Below are 16,116 nucleotides of genomic sequence, written 5' to 3' on the forward strand. Positions count from 1 at the left end.
CTGCTAAGGCTAATAGTTAGTCCTAAGAACCCTTGTCCCTAGTTAGACTAGATCTAGAGCATCTACTACTATAGCCTCTGTTTAGTCTCTTTATTTGTAGTCTAAAACATTTAGTAGGCCCTATATTAGCGTAATATCTAGGCCTTATGTCCCTTCTGCTTGCAACACGCACAGCTGGCTTTTGCCTTATTAGTGCTCTTGCAGCTCCTAGTGGCGTGGTCTCCAGCGCAGTGCCCGCACGCCTCCTTGGTGGCGTTGCAGACAGACTGGGTGTGGCCCCATTTCTAGCACTTAAAGCACTGTCCATCTGTGAGGGAGATGTCCTAGAGCTGAGCTGGGTGCCACTTAGCCCCCATCAGGAAGCTGGACTTGACTAGCTTCCTCTGGTTCTCTTCTGTCCCAACGTTCATGAGCAGGGATCCCTTTATCTGCTTGCCCCTGTCCTGTCTAGATTTCAGGTTCTTATTAGAGTAGAGCCACGCTACCCTTTCAATCCTAATACCTAGGTTACAGGAGTAGGCTTAGGCAATCTACTCTTTGTTCTCTGCGCATTTCAAGTTCTTAATAGGCATGTTAAGTAGGATACTAGAGACTATAACTAGGTATAGCTTCCTAATTAGTTTTATGCCCTTAGCACCTAGTAGGCTAGATTAGATAATCTAGTTATAATAGGTAGTGTCCCTAACTACTACTAACACTTTATATATAGACCTTAGATAGGTTATAATCACGCGCGTGTTAGGTATTACTACCTAGATGTGCTCTAGCTGCGCTTAGGTAGTCTCTCCCTTAGTTCCCTCTGTCTCTTCTAATCTTAGCTCAACCCTTGCGGGTTAGCTAACTCCCTTGGCCGCCACCTGGCTCTAGGTGCGCGGCCCTCCTTGTCCCTCCTTCTCCTGTATCCTGACCTAGGTGCCCTCTATCTTCTTTTCTATGGCATTAAGCTTCTAGAGCACTGCTTGTAGTGCTCCTAGCCTGCCCTACGCTGTTGTTGTTAGTGGTGGGGTTCTTAGCCTAGTAGTGAAAATTTTTTCTACCTAGCTAAGAGCTGCTAGGAGGTTGCAGGCAACCTGCGTTGCGCCCTAGACAGTAGTAACTATGTTAAGTCCTTCTACTCCCTTCCTCTATTATTCTGTTAGTAATCTTAAGATCTCCTTCACTGTCCTTCCCTGCATCTCCTTTCTCTAGTTAGGGTGGTCCCCTTCCTCTATTCCTTTGTTGGGTCTGTTGCTGGCCAGGCGCGCTGGTACCGCGTCTGGCTGGCCGCCCCCATCTCCTTCACGCTGCACTCCCTGCATCGCTGCCATCGCGGTGTCGTTAGGTGCGGCTCGACTCGCTGATTCTAATAGTATTGTTCTTAGTATTTTTCAACTAGTTTCTTAGATTTTAATAGAATGGTGTTCTCTAAGCAATTAATAAGGAAGTACGCCTAACAGCCTATTAGTTACATTTGTTAAACCTATAGCTTTATTTTCTAAACTATTTTGTATAGTGTTTTCTATTATAATGCTTCTATTAGCGTATAATTCAGCATGTATACTGCTGTTTAAATTAGCTTGTGAGACAGTGACTTTGGCAGTCCTGCCTAAATCCTCATGGCTCTAGCTTGGATGACAAGCAGCGATCCTGCTCACTCTGCTAGTCTGTTCTGTTCTTCTGTGTACTCTGCTTGTGGCTCATATTAAATACCAAGGTCTTTACAGAGTTCCTGTAGGAAGTTTAGTAATGTGCTATATCTATAGTTATTGTCTATCTTAATAGCTGTTACGTTGTAGTTACACACTTACTATATACTGTGTACATCTTAAATTAACTATTAACTTAGGAGTAGTTTTAATTACTATAGGAAGGTTAATACTTTATGCTATTTTAAATATTTATTAATAGAGTGTCTAGCCTATTAATTACTATTTAAGTAGGCTTCTCCTTAAGGTATTAATTAGATAATATTAATAGAGATTTAATAGAAGGGCCTCTAAGCTTAGTCTTCCTATTATCTTTAAGATATCTACTTTATTAGCTTTAACTCTATATAGACAGTATAGAATTTATTATTATTAACGTACTCTATCACCAAGCCGGTTATATCACCGAACTAGTCACTTAAAATCCTACCAAAAAACACAGAAACTATACCCCTGCATCTTAATAACTACTTAATGGAATCTTCTAAAAACTTCAGAATAGAGCTGCATCTATACTAATAAAACTATTTAAAAGTCTTAGACTAATAGCTAGTATAGATGTTGAGATAGCCTGCAGCTACCCCTGTATTTCAGTATCTTCTAAACAACATCTGCAATATAGGGCTAAGCACTCTAAGACTTTTAAACAGTCTTATTAGTATAGATACAGCTCTATTCTAAAGTTTTTAGAAGATTCCATTAAGTAGTTATTAAGATGCAGGGGTATAGTTTCTGTGTTTTTTGGTGGGATTTTAAGTGACTGGTTCGGTGATATGACTGGCTCGGTGATAGAGTACGTTACCTTCTATAATAAGTCTATTAATATTTAAGGTAAGCTTTTTAATTACTTTCTTACTAGGATAACCCTACATGTAATAAGTTATCCTAGTATTAACTATTTAATCTAGGTGTAGAGCCTTTAAAGGTTAGTAGGTTGTGCTAAAAGATAATAGTAAAGTCTAGCTTAGATAACATAAGGCATTAGCGTCTACTAGCTAGTGCCCTCTATTATACTCTAAGTAGGCAAGAACTAATCCTAGATTGCCCTTGTACAGGAGATTACGTCCTAAATTAAAGTAAATATTAAGCTTCCTATAGCGCACTATGCTAATTAGGCTTGTAACAAAGCTTTAGACGTAAGCAACGTGAGGAAGCTTTAGTAGTTGTACACCTATTAGTGTATTTGCTATAAGCTCCATGCTTCCCCAGGCTGTTATCTGAACACGTCCTGTTCTAGCTCTAACAAAGTCAGTAGTAGCTATGTTGTACTCTCTTGTCCATCTCTTCTAGTTCTTAGTGTTAATTATATAAGTGTTAGAGCTAGGGTTAAGAATTAATTAGTTGCTAAGCTTACTAATATCCTTTTCTATATTTACTACTATGTAGAGGTTGTCTTTCTCTTTTATATTATTATAAGCTTTTATATTAACTTGCTTATTAGTCTAAGCATGTAGCTCTTGCTTGTGATTTATATATTGTACAGTGTTAGCTGTATGTCTAGTAGGATAGTTACTATTCTCTATAGCAATACTGCCTCTATTCTCTTGCTATTTTGCGTGCTACTTATTAAGCGCCTTGTTAAGCTTGTCTCTTAAGTAATTATTTGTAGCTAGGGCAGCATTAAGCTTCTTTTAGCTAATTGCGTTAGCAAAGGCCTTAGGTCTTTGTAGATACTCTGTATTAATTAACTAGCAGTTAACCTAGTAGTGCTGTAGACTATATAGGCATTGCAGCTTGTGTTACAGCTTAATTATATTACTATCCTTGTTCTGCTGCTAAGGCTTTGCAATATTAAGCTCTGCTGCCATAGAGCTAAGTCCTGTTAAAAGCAGTCACACACACTTAAGGTAAGTGGTGAATTTGCTAACGTAGTCCTCCACAGATAGAATAGCTGTGCTAGCGTCCTTAAGATTAATCAGAGCTCGCAGGCCTGATGTGCTGTATTCTAGATTAATTGTTCTGCATGCAACAAGGAAGTCCTCCTGTGCTCTTAATCCTGTTGTCTTAGGAATCTCTGCAGAGATATATATATCAGTAACCTCTACCTAGGAGCAAAGCCACTCCTTAATCTTCCTGCTGCGTGGTAGTGTCTAGAGAGATTTGTATTATGTAATTAGATTACGTTGTTATAATACATTAGATAGTACAAGATGCTTCTTAAGTGTTGTTAACTACTTATATAGCGTGTCCTTACTCTTAATTAAGTAAAGATGCTTTATAGTAATTATCTTACTAATCTTAGAGTTAAACTTAGTAAGAGCCTTCTTCTAACACCTAAACTTAATATCCTTACGCTCCTATTACTTATACTCCTATTAGTACAGCTTCTACTGTGCAGTAGTAAGATAAGCAAGTAATATAGCATTATTATTGTAATCTATTAATTAAGGTTTAATTAGTGCTATTAACACAGGCAAGATTACTACCTTTGTAGCAGGGTTAACATACTACTAGAGCTTATTCTTCTACACAGTATCTTTTTGTATAAATAGCTACTTATACTAGTTATTAGCTTAATTAAGGACAACTATTACTAAGGTAACTATAGGGTCTAACTTAGTAGTTATTATAAGTTGCTCTATATAGTAACCTAAACTATCACCAAGTGTCCCACATCACCAAGTGTCCCAAAATCTCTTGGTAGCCTCAACCTATGCTACAACTCCTTAATTTTATTACTATTAAATAGGGAGCCTGTGTACGTTGTACTAGCATCTAATTCTAAGGACTCCTCTATATCCTTTTTACATGTTCGCGCATTATGCCTAGTCCTACCGTAGTTCCTATAGCGCTGAAGAGCTAGTTAGGCTAGTTCTTGACTACTACTACCACAAGCCTTCTTAGATCGCTGAGGCGCTATAGATGCCTCAGCAGCTACCTGCGCTGCAGCAGTCCCATACTCTATAGTACCACCCTGCTGAATCCGCTTGCGCTTACGCAATTTTCGCTTAGTTATCTCTGCTAATTGCTCTTCAAGCTCATAGATCTGAGCACGTTAAAGCACATTTTTATACAGCATTAGCTCACCACCTTTTATAAGCTGGGAGAAACCCGCCTAAGCTGTAATAGGCAAGTAAGTAAAGGAATTGCGTACAAGCTTTAATTAAGATCTAAACTTATAGGTATTGCTTAGAGTCTTTAACTGCTATAGTGTCTCTAGGAGGAGGGGTTCTAGCAGGGTACGCAGCTGCACTTTAAGGCAATCTAATACAACCTGCGTGTTAATTAGGACTAGCCCTGCTGCCTTAAAAGCCTTTTAATAGTTCTGCTCTATAAATATATTAAAAAACACGTCCTTAAAGGCAGGGAGGAAGCCTTCTTTGTTAATATAGAAGACGTGTTGGCGTGCCAAGTCTCTGACGCGCTAGGAGTACCTGCGCTTCAGCAGCGAGAAGCAGACCACATCAAGCGGCTGGAGGATGTGCGATGAATAGGGGGGCATACAGAGGGTTAGGATCTTGTGTTTAAGGCAGTAGTCCTTAAAATGCTAGTTAAGGTGGCTCTTATAGCTGTCTAAAATAAGCAGCTAGTACCCCCCTACCTAGCGCGTCTTTATATGCGTGTTAAAGTGCTTTAACTACTCTAGACTAAGTGTGTTGTTTGTCTAGCTATTCTTAGAGACTAAGAGCTTCTAATTACGCAGTATTAAAGCCTCCTTGTACTAGGCAGAGATATGGACGTGTCCCTTGTAGATAATGAAGGGTGGGGTCGCGTACCTAGCAGCGCAGATGCTCTGGATAACTGTAACCCACTCGCGATCGCCTGGCTAAACAAGCGCAGGTCACGCGCGTCTCTCTGCACCTGTGACGACCTTTATAGAGCTAATCACGCCTATCTAGAAGCTAGTCTTATTAAAGTTGTACACGTTGTTATTGTGGACGCTATACTTGGCTTTAGTCTCCTCTACTAGCTTAAACCACGCGCTAATTATCTCTAGATCCTCCTAGAGTATTCTCTGCCTATCCTTTGCTTGATTGAAGGCCATTTTAAGCTCAGGCGAGCGCGTTACAAAGCGATCAGCCCAGCACTTGCTAATAGGCTTGCCACCGCGTACAGCTAGCAGTTTATCAGCCATATCTGCCACCTCGCACAGCTAGGGCGCAAATCCTCGCAAGTTGAGGTTAAGTATGTATCAGATAATTGTCTGCTGTTCAGTCGCAGTGAGCTTCTAGCAGTTAGGGGCAGCTTCTACGCGAAATGTGAGTCCTTGGACGCAATAAGAGAGTGTACGGCGATCAACGTTAAATGCCTCTGCAGCAGCCCAGTGGCTTTAGAATTGTCTAGATTTCAAGGCTTTAATAGCAAGCTAAAGCCTCCCTTCATGTTCAAGTAATAACGCGTTTGGTAGTTGAGGCATGTTAGAGAGAGAGAGTAGGTAGAGGGCTTGGCAAGTTTTGGGACACTCAGTGATGTGGGACACTCGGTGATAGTTTAGGTTATAATTAATTATAATCTTAATTATTAGTACTAATTAGTAGGTTAGCAGCTCTATATAGTATAATTAATTGTTAATCTTAATTATAGGTGCCTATTAGTTGTTGTAAGTGAGCGAGCTAACTAGTTGCAATCTAGGCTTATAACTGTTGCAGTATAAAGAGCAAATGTATATATTAAGTGTATTGTGTTCTGTTGTTGTTGTTGCTTGTATCTTTGTTCTCTAAGGCTTGCTGTGGGGTTTGTTTTGATGACGTCTTTGTGACGCAGCTGAGGTAAGAGGTGCTTAACAACATGAGGAAGTAACACCAGACCACCGCCAACAACACGTGGCCAACAACACGTGATCCGCTTCTCCTCTCAACCGTTACAAATTAGGTGTTAGCCGCCAGGCTCTTGCGCGCTGTAAGAGGTGCAGAGAGACTGTGCATAACTCTTGTGCGTGCAAGGAAGATACTTTAGATGCTGCTTAATCTACTCCATTAATGTCTATCTGTTGTCTTTATAAGGTGGTTGAGATATACACGTGTAGGAGTGCAGAAAGGTAGTAGGGTGGCCGACTCGCTTATCCAACACGTTACCCGTGAAGTACGTTAGTAGAAGAGTATTTGTGTAACAAGACTTGAAGTTATTCTACAACAGCCAATACCTTGTCTTCGGTGATACGATTGAACCCAAGAGGTGGCATCCAGCGCTGCTTGTTCCAACGACAATGTTGTAAGTCCCGGCATAGCTGCACCATCGTCCCTCCTTCTCCTCCCAAAAGCTTGTATCCCGAAGAAGGTCAATGGTGATTTCCACGTCGACACTCTCGCGTGGGCCAATATGCCGCTTCGCGAACCCCTTTAACTCCTTCAATGGCCGACGGATCGGTGGCGAGACAGGCTCTACGTAAAGTTGCACCACCTCAGCACCGGCTCTAGAGCCCGTGTTGGTAACGGTGCAGCGCACGCTCAACAGGTCGCTGCATATGTTCATTTCGAGCTTCAAATCGGACAGCGAGAAGGTCGTGTACGACAAGCCATGTCCAAATGGGAAGAGTGGTGCCACTTCAGTCTGCTCGTAGAACCGATAGCCCACGTAGACATCCTCACCATACAACACGCGACCTCCCTCGGATCGATAGTTGAGATATGTCGGGTTGTCCTTCAAACGACGAGGGAAAGTCAGAGGCAACTTCCCCGAAGGGTTCACAGAGCCGAACAGAACATCCGCGATACCATTGCCTCCTTCGTTACCACCGTACCAGGCATGCAGGATCGCCTTTGCTTTGTCGCTCCAAGGCATTGCGACAGGTGTACCAGACTGAACCACGATGGCCGTATTTGGGTTGGCGTCCAGGACCCGTTCGACGAGCTTGTCTGTATTCGGTGGCAGATCCATTGATCCGCGATCTTCGCCCTCAGACTCCCACTCAGGACCGAGTCCGATACAGATGACCACTTGATCAACATCACGCGCGAGGCGTACTGCTGCATCAATTGCTTTCTCGGGGTCGATGCGTAGACAACCACCAAAACGCAGCCCACCGTGACCAAAGTCAACTGTCCCAGGTGTCTTCCTTGTGCTTGTCTTTGCACAGCCCCATTGCACAGTGATCTGATACGATGTACCCGCTACAAGACTCTTTGCGCTTGTCTCTTCGAGGGTCCCAGAACCCAAAAAGCTAGGCCCAGGCCTCTGGTTCTCAACATTCCTAATGAGGAGCTCGCCGTCAATGTACAGACATCCGGTCCCTTGCACGCAAAGGCCGAAGTCATAAGTCCCAGATTCCGTTGGAGTAAACACGCCTTCAGCCTCGGCGTACCATATCTCTTCGAGATCTGGATGATCGTAGTCGAGGAAGAAGATGTTAGAGTCGACCAGTGTTCGTTCTTCAAGCGGGATCCTCTTCGTGTTCGTCGGCGGGTGATTGAAGAAGCGCAGCTTGAAACCGGGCTTCCCGTCTACAGTGAGCTCCTTTCCGAGTTCTGGCAACATCTGAAAGCCATATGCGCCTTGGGCAAACTCTACACCGCCCGTCGCGAGCGATTCGATGCCCTCCAGTGGCGTGGTTGTGTAGTATGCATTCAGTGATGCGCTGCCGCCACCACAGTAAGTAGCGACCCTGGCATTTGGACCGATGACAGCGACTCTGCGATCGCGGGAGAAAGGTAAAACATTGTCCTGATTCTTGAGAAGCACGATTGAGTCCGCGGCTACCTTTCGGAGAAGACGTCGGTCGGCCGGTCGATTCAACTGAGTCTCCGGAGCGTTCTGAGGGATACCCGCATGTGCAGACTTCTTGACAAGCTGCAAGACTGCGCGTACCCGCTCGTCAAGCTCGGAGGACAGTACCTTATTGGCCGACACCGCATGGACGAGTGCAGGCCCCCGCCATCGTGATGGACCTGGCATCTCTAGATCGAGACCAGCTTGGACTGCTTCACTTGTGCTGTAGGTGCCGAACCTGCAAAGCTGTCAGAACTGTGCAACAATCGTCCGGGGGGAGGGGACGGAATGGGCTTACCAGTCGCTCACGAAGAGTCCATCCCACTTCCATTCGTTCCTCACTATATCCTTCAGAATGTTTCTGTTCTCCGCAGCGTGTAGGCCGTTGACTTTGTTGTACGCAGTCATGATTGCTGCTGGGTTGCTGAACTTTGTCGCGAGCATGAACGGCAGGAGATAGATCTCTCTCAACGCACGTTGAGTGATAACGGTGTTGACTGCCATCCGCTCATGTTCCTGATCATTGCAGACAAGGTGCTTGATAGCAGCGCCTACAGTCTTGTCTCTCAGGCCATTGATGTAGCTTGCTGCAAGCATGCCAGATAGAAACGGGTCCTCGGAGTAAGACTCGAATCCTCTACCGCCTAAAGGCCCTCGCTGAATGTTGACTGTGGGTCCAAGGACGACGTGTGCTCCCTTTGCTCGAGCCTCGTCGCCCAGCAGATGGCCGATCTTGACGACGAGATTCGCGTCGAACGTGGCGCCTATGGCTGTGCCACATGGAAGACATGCAGAAGGCACGCTGCCAAAGAACTTAGTGCCTCGAATGCCATTGGGACCATCTGATAGTCGTATGGAAGGAATGGACAGCCTAGGTATGTCGCGTGTGTGCCAGAAGTCCTTGCCTGGTGCTATGAGCGACGCGTTGTAAATCCAGCAAAGATCATACCAGATAGGAGCGACACTTTCTCGTCAATATTCAGCTGCAGAAGAACTTCTTCGACATCGAATGGCGCAAATGGCGTCGATTGCTCGTGAGATGTTCTTTCGTCAAGGAAAGGCGCCATGGTGATGGAGTTGCGTTTGTCGGGGAGGGCGGACTGGCCGGTGCAAGCAACCACGACAAGCCCGTGCTATATGAACACTACTCCAGAGCTCCCACGCAATCCGATCGGACATAGCCTCACCGCCGCATGACTGGCGGGGCATGTTGAGTATTGACCCGATGCGTTAGCATAGCTGATGTTACAGTGGGCCGACTGGAAGTTGCCAAGAACGAAATGAGCCGCAACCGACGCCAAAATCTCTTCTGAATGCCTCATCATTTGTGTTTCTCCGTGGTTATCCACTCACAGAGCTGCACTAAATGGGATTTCCCGATTCACCGACACGCTACTACGCAATCGTCGCTCGCCCTCCGCATTTTCGCGTGATCTCAAAATTCTGGGGACTCCACGCGCGCAAACACTCTGTCGGTAGTCGCTTAGAGGACAAGGGGGCTGTCGAATACGATACATCGTGACAACCTTAACCTGCCATCGTCCATCAGACGACCATATATAAGGACGTGCTGCGCGGACAACCGACAGACAACTGCTTCTACATCACTAATCAGGCTATCAGCCCCTTTCGCATCGCCATGGGTATTTCTAAGTCGCAATCGCGTGCCCCTGGGCTGAACGATGAGCTGCTAGCCGTATTGCCTGATAGCAAACCATGGTACACGAAGCCTCATCTCATCAAGTTGCACTTTTGCATCTTGTCGCTGATGCTGTTCTGTGAGTGTCTCCAGGATTCTCCTTTACATCAACTGACATGCGTCAAGCTTCTGCGAACGGTTACGATGGAAGCCTCATGAACGGCTTACAGGCTCTGCCTCAATGGGAGTCGTTCATGGACACACCCACCGGTGCCTGGTTGGGTTTCCTGAACGCTATCTACTGGTTGGGAATGGGACTGTCTTACCCCTTGACAGCCTTCGTGGCAAACAAGTTTGGACGGAAGCCTGGTGTCTACATTGGATACATCTTTCTGCTTGCGGGATCCTTGCTTGTCTTGAGCGACAACAATATTGCGTTCGTGCTGTCTCGGTTGCTCGTTGGTTGCGCTTCCGCCTGGTTCGGCAACGCAGTTCCTCTCCTCATCAATGAGGTCTCTCATCCAGTGTACAGAGGCATCTTGAGTGCTCTCTTCATGTGCGGTTGGTACGTGGGGGGCACCATCGCCGCGTTTGTCACTTTCGGCACCCGCAACGTTGAAAGTGACTGGGCGTGGCGAATTCCATCTGTCATGCAGTTGCTACTACCCTTCCTCGCACTGCCTGGTCTATTGATGGCTCCAGAAAGTCCTCGATGGCTTGTCTCTGTTGATAGAAGCGAGCAGGTAAGTCATCGCAGTTGTCAAGTGAGTCCTTCTGACGATGATTTTAGGCCCGTACGATCCTGACGACCTCCCACGCTGGCGGCGATCCCACATCGGCCTTGGTCGAATACGAGATGGTCGAGATCACTGCTGCAATACGCCTTGAGTCGACGCTGAAGGACGCGAGCTACATGGAGCTGTTCAGCACACCGGGCAATCGACGCCGTTTCTTCATATCGGTATCCCTTGGAATATTCTCGCAGTGGTGCGGTAACGGCGTCGTGTCTTACTATCTTGCGATTGTCCTAAGGACCGTAGGAATCACGAGTGTCACAGATCAGACCTTGATCGCAGGCCTGCTCCAAGTCTGGAACCTTCTCTTTGCAGTGGGGGCTGCACTCAGCGTCGACAGGCTCGGACGACGCCCACTCTTCCTGGCTTCAGCGAGTGTCATGCTTGTAGCGTACATCCTCGTCACAGCCCTCAGCGGTGCATTTGCAGAATCAGGCAGCCCTTCAACCGGCATCGCTGTCATTCCCTTCCTCTTCATCTTCTTCGCTGGCTACGATATCGCTCTGTAAGTTTCATTGCTTTCTTACTCGAAAGGCACGTGCTGATCAGCTTCATCCAGTACACCTTTCCTGACTGCATACCCGTGCGAGATCTGGCCATACAGGCTTCGCTCTCATGGTCTGACTGTCACCTGGATCACAGTCGTGGTCGCCAATTTCTTCAATACCTTTGTGAACCCCATTGCCCTTGAAGCAATCGGCTGGAAGTACTACTTCGTGTTCATCGTTGTCCTAATCGCGATGGGACTCACCGTATACTTCTTCTATCCGGAGACTCGTGGCTACACTCTGGAGCACATGGCAGTCATCTTCGATGGCGACGACACCGCACCCCCTTCGGAGCAGACAGCCGCAAGAGCGTCAAGTATCGACTCGGTCGCAGAGAAGGGAAAGGATGTTTGGACCGCACACGAGGAGAAAGTGTAATGTCATGGTGTAAGCCAGCGGGGTTTTGTTCGTCTTGGGAGGCGGTTTAAGAAAATGGATCCGCTGTGTAACGTTTTGGACAGCCCAACTCGAGCATCTCCACACACACTGTCAACGCCTGATAGGGCCGTTGACTGGTTCCTACGTGGATCGAACTGCTGTAGGGAGCGCTATTAGTTGGTGTCTAGTGTTAGTGTTCCGAAAATATAAATAGCTGCGCGCAGCGTATTGGCACGGTAGACAGAAAGGCTGTTATCTAGGTAAAATGTGTTCGCAAGGTGCGTTAATTGTTCCTGGGTCATTGACTACGATTGCCGCGGGAGCGATGGTACCGAGGCTGCGTGTGCAGCATTGTGTTCCGAGGTTCAATTCCGATGTTACCTACTGTTGCCAAGTTTGTAAGAGGTTTTGCTACATAATTAAACGTTTTGTCGCCCCGTATCAATCCAACTCTGAAGATTAGCAGTGTTGACTGTCTCGCTAGCGTCGACGCGAGCCAGAATATCGGTGAATGCCCTGACGTACTCCTGGGCTCGTTTTGCCGAGGGATCAGGTGCCTCGTACGGGCATGCGAGTAGCCCGACCGCCACATCGCGCACTTTATAGACCAAATGAAGGCCGTTCGGCTCGATGTCTGCTTGAGAGGTGTTGTGCAGTACATGGAGGAGCTGGGTCGATATGTCTTCACGCTCATGCCAGTGCTGCTCGGGCGATGTGAGCAAATCCAGTTGGTCCAGTAACATGCTCTGAAGCCATAGGTGGGTGACGTGTATGTTTACGCGTATGGTAGCCAGTTGGGAGTGTGAGAAGGTATGTGCAGCAGCATCGTCGCTTGGCAAAGCATATTGCCGAAAGGGCATAGGAGCATCGTCCAAGGCATATTTCAAGTCTCTCAGTCGCCGCTCAAGGTGCGCCACTTGTACCGCAGCCGAACGGTTGCGACAGCACAAGCACTCAGTCCTGGTATTGTCGCGGGGGTCTTCGATGGCTTGCCAAAAGATGCGGGAATGGATGATGAAGCCCGTTGTCATATTCACCTCTGATGGTGGTGAGGCGACAATTTCATGCTTGAAGATCTGTTCGTCTTCGATTTCGAGAGGCATCAAAGCCTTTAGATTCATTGTCTCAATGGTGGCGTGGTTCAGAAAGGAGAGCTTTTCTTTGCGAAAGTTCTGTACCTCTGAGTGTACGTGGCCGTAGAATAGAAGCCAGAAGCCTTTTCTTCGTAGTTGTGTTTCGATACAGTCCAGTTCCTGATACTCATCAGTGCGGTGGAGGTTGAGCAATCGTCCAAGCTGCATACTCTCGACCTCGATCATGCGCGCACGATTGTGCTTGCCAACCTGGAAGAAGGCGATACACATGAGGTATGATGCAGCCCACTTGCTGAAGCCAATTTTTTCGAAGAACTCTGGCCCACGCAGAGCGATGAGGCAGTCGTAACAGCGATCTAGCACTTCAGCACGCGATGAAACCAGTGATGTGTCAAGGCTGCAGTAACTCTCATACTTGCTGGGAAGTAATGCGACTACGATTGCGCAAATAGCGATGATAAGACCCAAAAAATCGTCGTTGTCGTTGTCGCGATCTTCATTCAAAGCGAAGCAAAACGACGGTCGGTGAACGACAGGTATCAACGGGTAGATATACGTGAGGAAGTCGTTCACCATAGTTCGAAAAAGTGGTCGAGAACAAATGCTGTCAGTGCGGAATGTGTCTTGCTGAAAAGTGCCAGATGGAATGAGGCTTATGGAGGGCACAACAGAGGATCCGCTCCTGATTGGACTGGGATCCGATGGAGCATCGTCTTGTCTCCGCTTGCTACCATGTAATCATTAGCTGCGAGCTGCCAATTTGATTTCTTTGAGACGTGTAATAAGACATCCACCTTGCTGAAGCCTCTCACAATCCAAGAACAAAGCTCCTCGGTAAGTAGCTTCGGAACAACCAGTAGTCTGGGACTGTACAGAATCAAAAAGACTACAATGAATTTACCACGAGGCAGACCCTTCTGGCAATAAAAGCAAATCTGAGACCTACCGTTTTGGACCTCTCCGACCGACCGTCAGTTCAAAAGTGCACTGCAGCTGCAGGCGCTGACACCGCGTGCAAATATTTTTCGTTTGGTTCACGTCGGCATTTACGTCACAACGCGTTTTCCTAAGTCGGCACGCATCGCAGGCGCGAGACGCTCGCGCAATTTGAGGGCTCGTGGTATCGGCAAATAGCGAAGACATGAGAAATGATGGCTGTTCGACAATTGATTATAACTAATGCTGATCGCGCGCGGAAGTTTGAATTTGACGCACGTGCCAAGGCCCCAAACTCGCGCCAGGCGCGCCCTCCTGTGGTGGAAAATTTGTTCCTTGTTAACCAATTCATCCCTAGATTTGTGCGGACTTCCTGATGCTACAACATGACAGCGGACAGCAGGACATTTCTCAAAGGATGGAGCGTCTTGCTCACTTAGATCTCTCGACCCTGCCGTACACTCGACGCGCACATTTGCAGTTGACCCCTAGACTCTGACGCTGAAGCTGTGGCAACGAAGCACGCGGTCACCTCACACTGCATCCTACGATAGAGAAAACGCGACTCCAAACAAAAGAATCAAATGGTGTAGCCATGAGCACCTCATACATCGTCGAATGAATGACATATGACCTACTCACTCCTGCGGCTGGTCTTGGTGCAGCAGTATTTTGTACCAAGGCCAGAACAGGTTGCAAATACCAATACGAGCCTGCAACGCCTTTTGCAAGGGAATCCTTAATATACCCCCGATAACTCTAACGTGCACCCCGATAACTGAATGAGGTTAAGTTTGCGGGCACTCTCTGGAGGCGTGTAACGGATCTCTTTTGTACTGTAATAAGTCTATAGATTGATACGCCGAGCCGCCTGGAGGAGTCTGATAGCACGATTTCACAACAATGTTGCATTTGTTGATAGGAATTAGTTTTTTAGTGTTGTAAGTACAGTTGAGTGTGGCTTATACAAAGTTGACCTGCCTGCGTACCTATGGTTACGCGCAGGCACTGCAAATCTAAAGCTATTGTTGTAGTTGCTTGCTGCCTGTGACGGCCTTGGCGTGGTGTTGTAGTACAGCAGAGGCGCCTGTGAAGGAACTAACTGCTACTATAACTGTTGGGTTACTTGTGGAGTCACCCACAGCTGCTGGCTTATCTAGATGGCTACTGTTCATGGCTGCTGTGGCGGTTGTAGAGGAGCTGGTTGCAGCGGAGTTAGCTGCTGCTGCCAGCCACCACAGGCTTGTTGGCTAGGTACGCAATCGCGCTAGCTGTGAGCGCAGAGGCGCAGCTGTAGGCGTAGAAGCCTATTGTATAAGGTTTTTAGGCGCCAGAGCACTGCCAATACTGCTATCCAGCCGCTCAAATAGCGACTTATGGTACAGAATTTCGCATCTGCAGTTGCCTCAAATCCTTGCTCTGAAAGCTGGGTTACTTGCTTACTCTACTGTCACTGCGATCAGCTCACATCTTAATAGGCAACAGGTATAGACTCTAACGTACTCCACAAGCGAGCTGGCCACCCAAGCGAGCTGGCCACTTTTGCCAAGACTACACCAAACTTCACTCTCCCTGTAATGCCTCAACGCAATAATGTAAAAAAGCCTTTAAATAGAACAGATATACAGCTTACCCTCTAGACTATCTAGCAAGACGCGACACTAAGCGTGCAACGCACTGCAGCAATATACTACATCTGGAAAAGTTTTTCCATTGTTGAAATTAGGAAATTGTGGCATTATACTGTGGGCAACAGTAGGACTTGTAGGCCTACAACAGTCATTTAATGTGCATTCAATGTCTAGCTAATTTTAAGCTAACAGCTCTAACAGTCCTAACAGCTGCAATAGCTATAACAACTCCTAATCCTGCTACAATAGTAGCTCTGCTTAATAAACTATACTTTAATTATATTAATATACTACTACATCGGGAAAAGTTTTTCTGTTGTCGAAATTGGGAAATCGTGGCATTGTACTGTGGGCAACAGTAGGACTTGTAGGCCTACAATAGTTATTTAATGTGCATTCAATGTCTAGCTAATTTCAAGCTAACAGCTCTAACAGTCCTAACAGCTGCAATAGCCACAATAACTCCTAATCCTGCTATAATAGTAGCTCTGCTTAATAAACTATACTTTTATTATATTAATATACTACTATGTCTCCTCTTTAAAATAAGCTATTAAATAACATTATAGGCCTAGTAATAGAATAGTTATTAAGTATAGAAGGTTTTAAGCTTAATGTTCCTTGCTAAGACACTAAGTTAAGATTCTTTGCTAGGGCTCTAGCAGCCTGAATGTTAGAAAATATAAGAATATTATTCAAGAATAGTAGGTAAACCAAGAATTTTACGCCTAGGCCTGCCTGTCCTGCAAGCTCCTGTTGCGCTGCT

General features: G+C 46.3%; 3 protein-coding genes across 3 annotated transcripts; 1 reads left to right on the plus strand and 2 right to left on the minus strand.

The window, feature by feature from the left end:
- Window positions 1-6,586: 6,586 nt before the first annotated feature.
- M421DRAFT_425066 (glycoside hydrolase family 3 protein) lies at window positions 6,587-9,523 on the minus strand. Its single transcript, XM_033593957.1, has 3 exons — window positions 9,280-9,523; window positions 8,629-9,235; window positions 6,587-8,568 (listed from the first exon to the last, which is right to left on the minus strand). Exons 1-3 carry the CDS (start codon window positions 9,395-9,397, stop codon window positions 6,753-6,755), a joined length of 2,541 nt encoding a protein of 846 aa, XP_033444312.1. The 5' UTR covers window positions 9,398-9,523; the 3' UTR covers window positions 6,587-6,752.
- Window positions 9,524-9,698: 175 nt separating this feature from the next.
- Window positions 9,699-11,940, plus strand: M421DRAFT_425068 (general substrate transporter). Its single transcript, XM_033593958.1, has 4 exons — window positions 9,699-10,108; window positions 10,156-10,712; window positions 10,760-11,268; window positions 11,323-11,940. Exons 1-4 carry the CDS (start codon window positions 9,970-9,972, stop codon window positions 11,687-11,689), a joined length of 1,572 nt encoding a protein of 523 aa, XP_033444313.1. The 5' UTR covers window positions 9,699-9,969; the 3' UTR covers window positions 11,690-11,940.
- A 168-nt stretch (window positions 11,941-12,108) lies between these two features.
- On the minus strand, window positions 12,109-13,926 carry M421DRAFT_73358 (uncharacterized protein; the record flags this gene model as incomplete). Its single annotated transcript, XM_033596959.1, has 2 exons — window positions 12,109-13,510; window positions 13,730-13,926. 2 exons carry the CDS (start codon window positions 13,924-13,926, stop codon window positions 12,109-12,111), a joined length of 1,599 nt encoding a protein of 532 aa, XP_033444314.1.
- Window positions 13,927-16,116: the final 2,190 nt, after the last annotated feature.

The sequence above is a fragment of the Didymella exigua genome (assembly GCF_010094145.1).
Source record: "Didymella exigua CBS 183.55 unplaced genomic scaffold M421scaffold_42, whole genome shotgun sequence".
Lineage (NCBI taxonomy): Eukaryota > Fungi > Ascomycota > Dothideomycetes > Pleosporales > Didymellaceae > Didymella > Didymella exigua.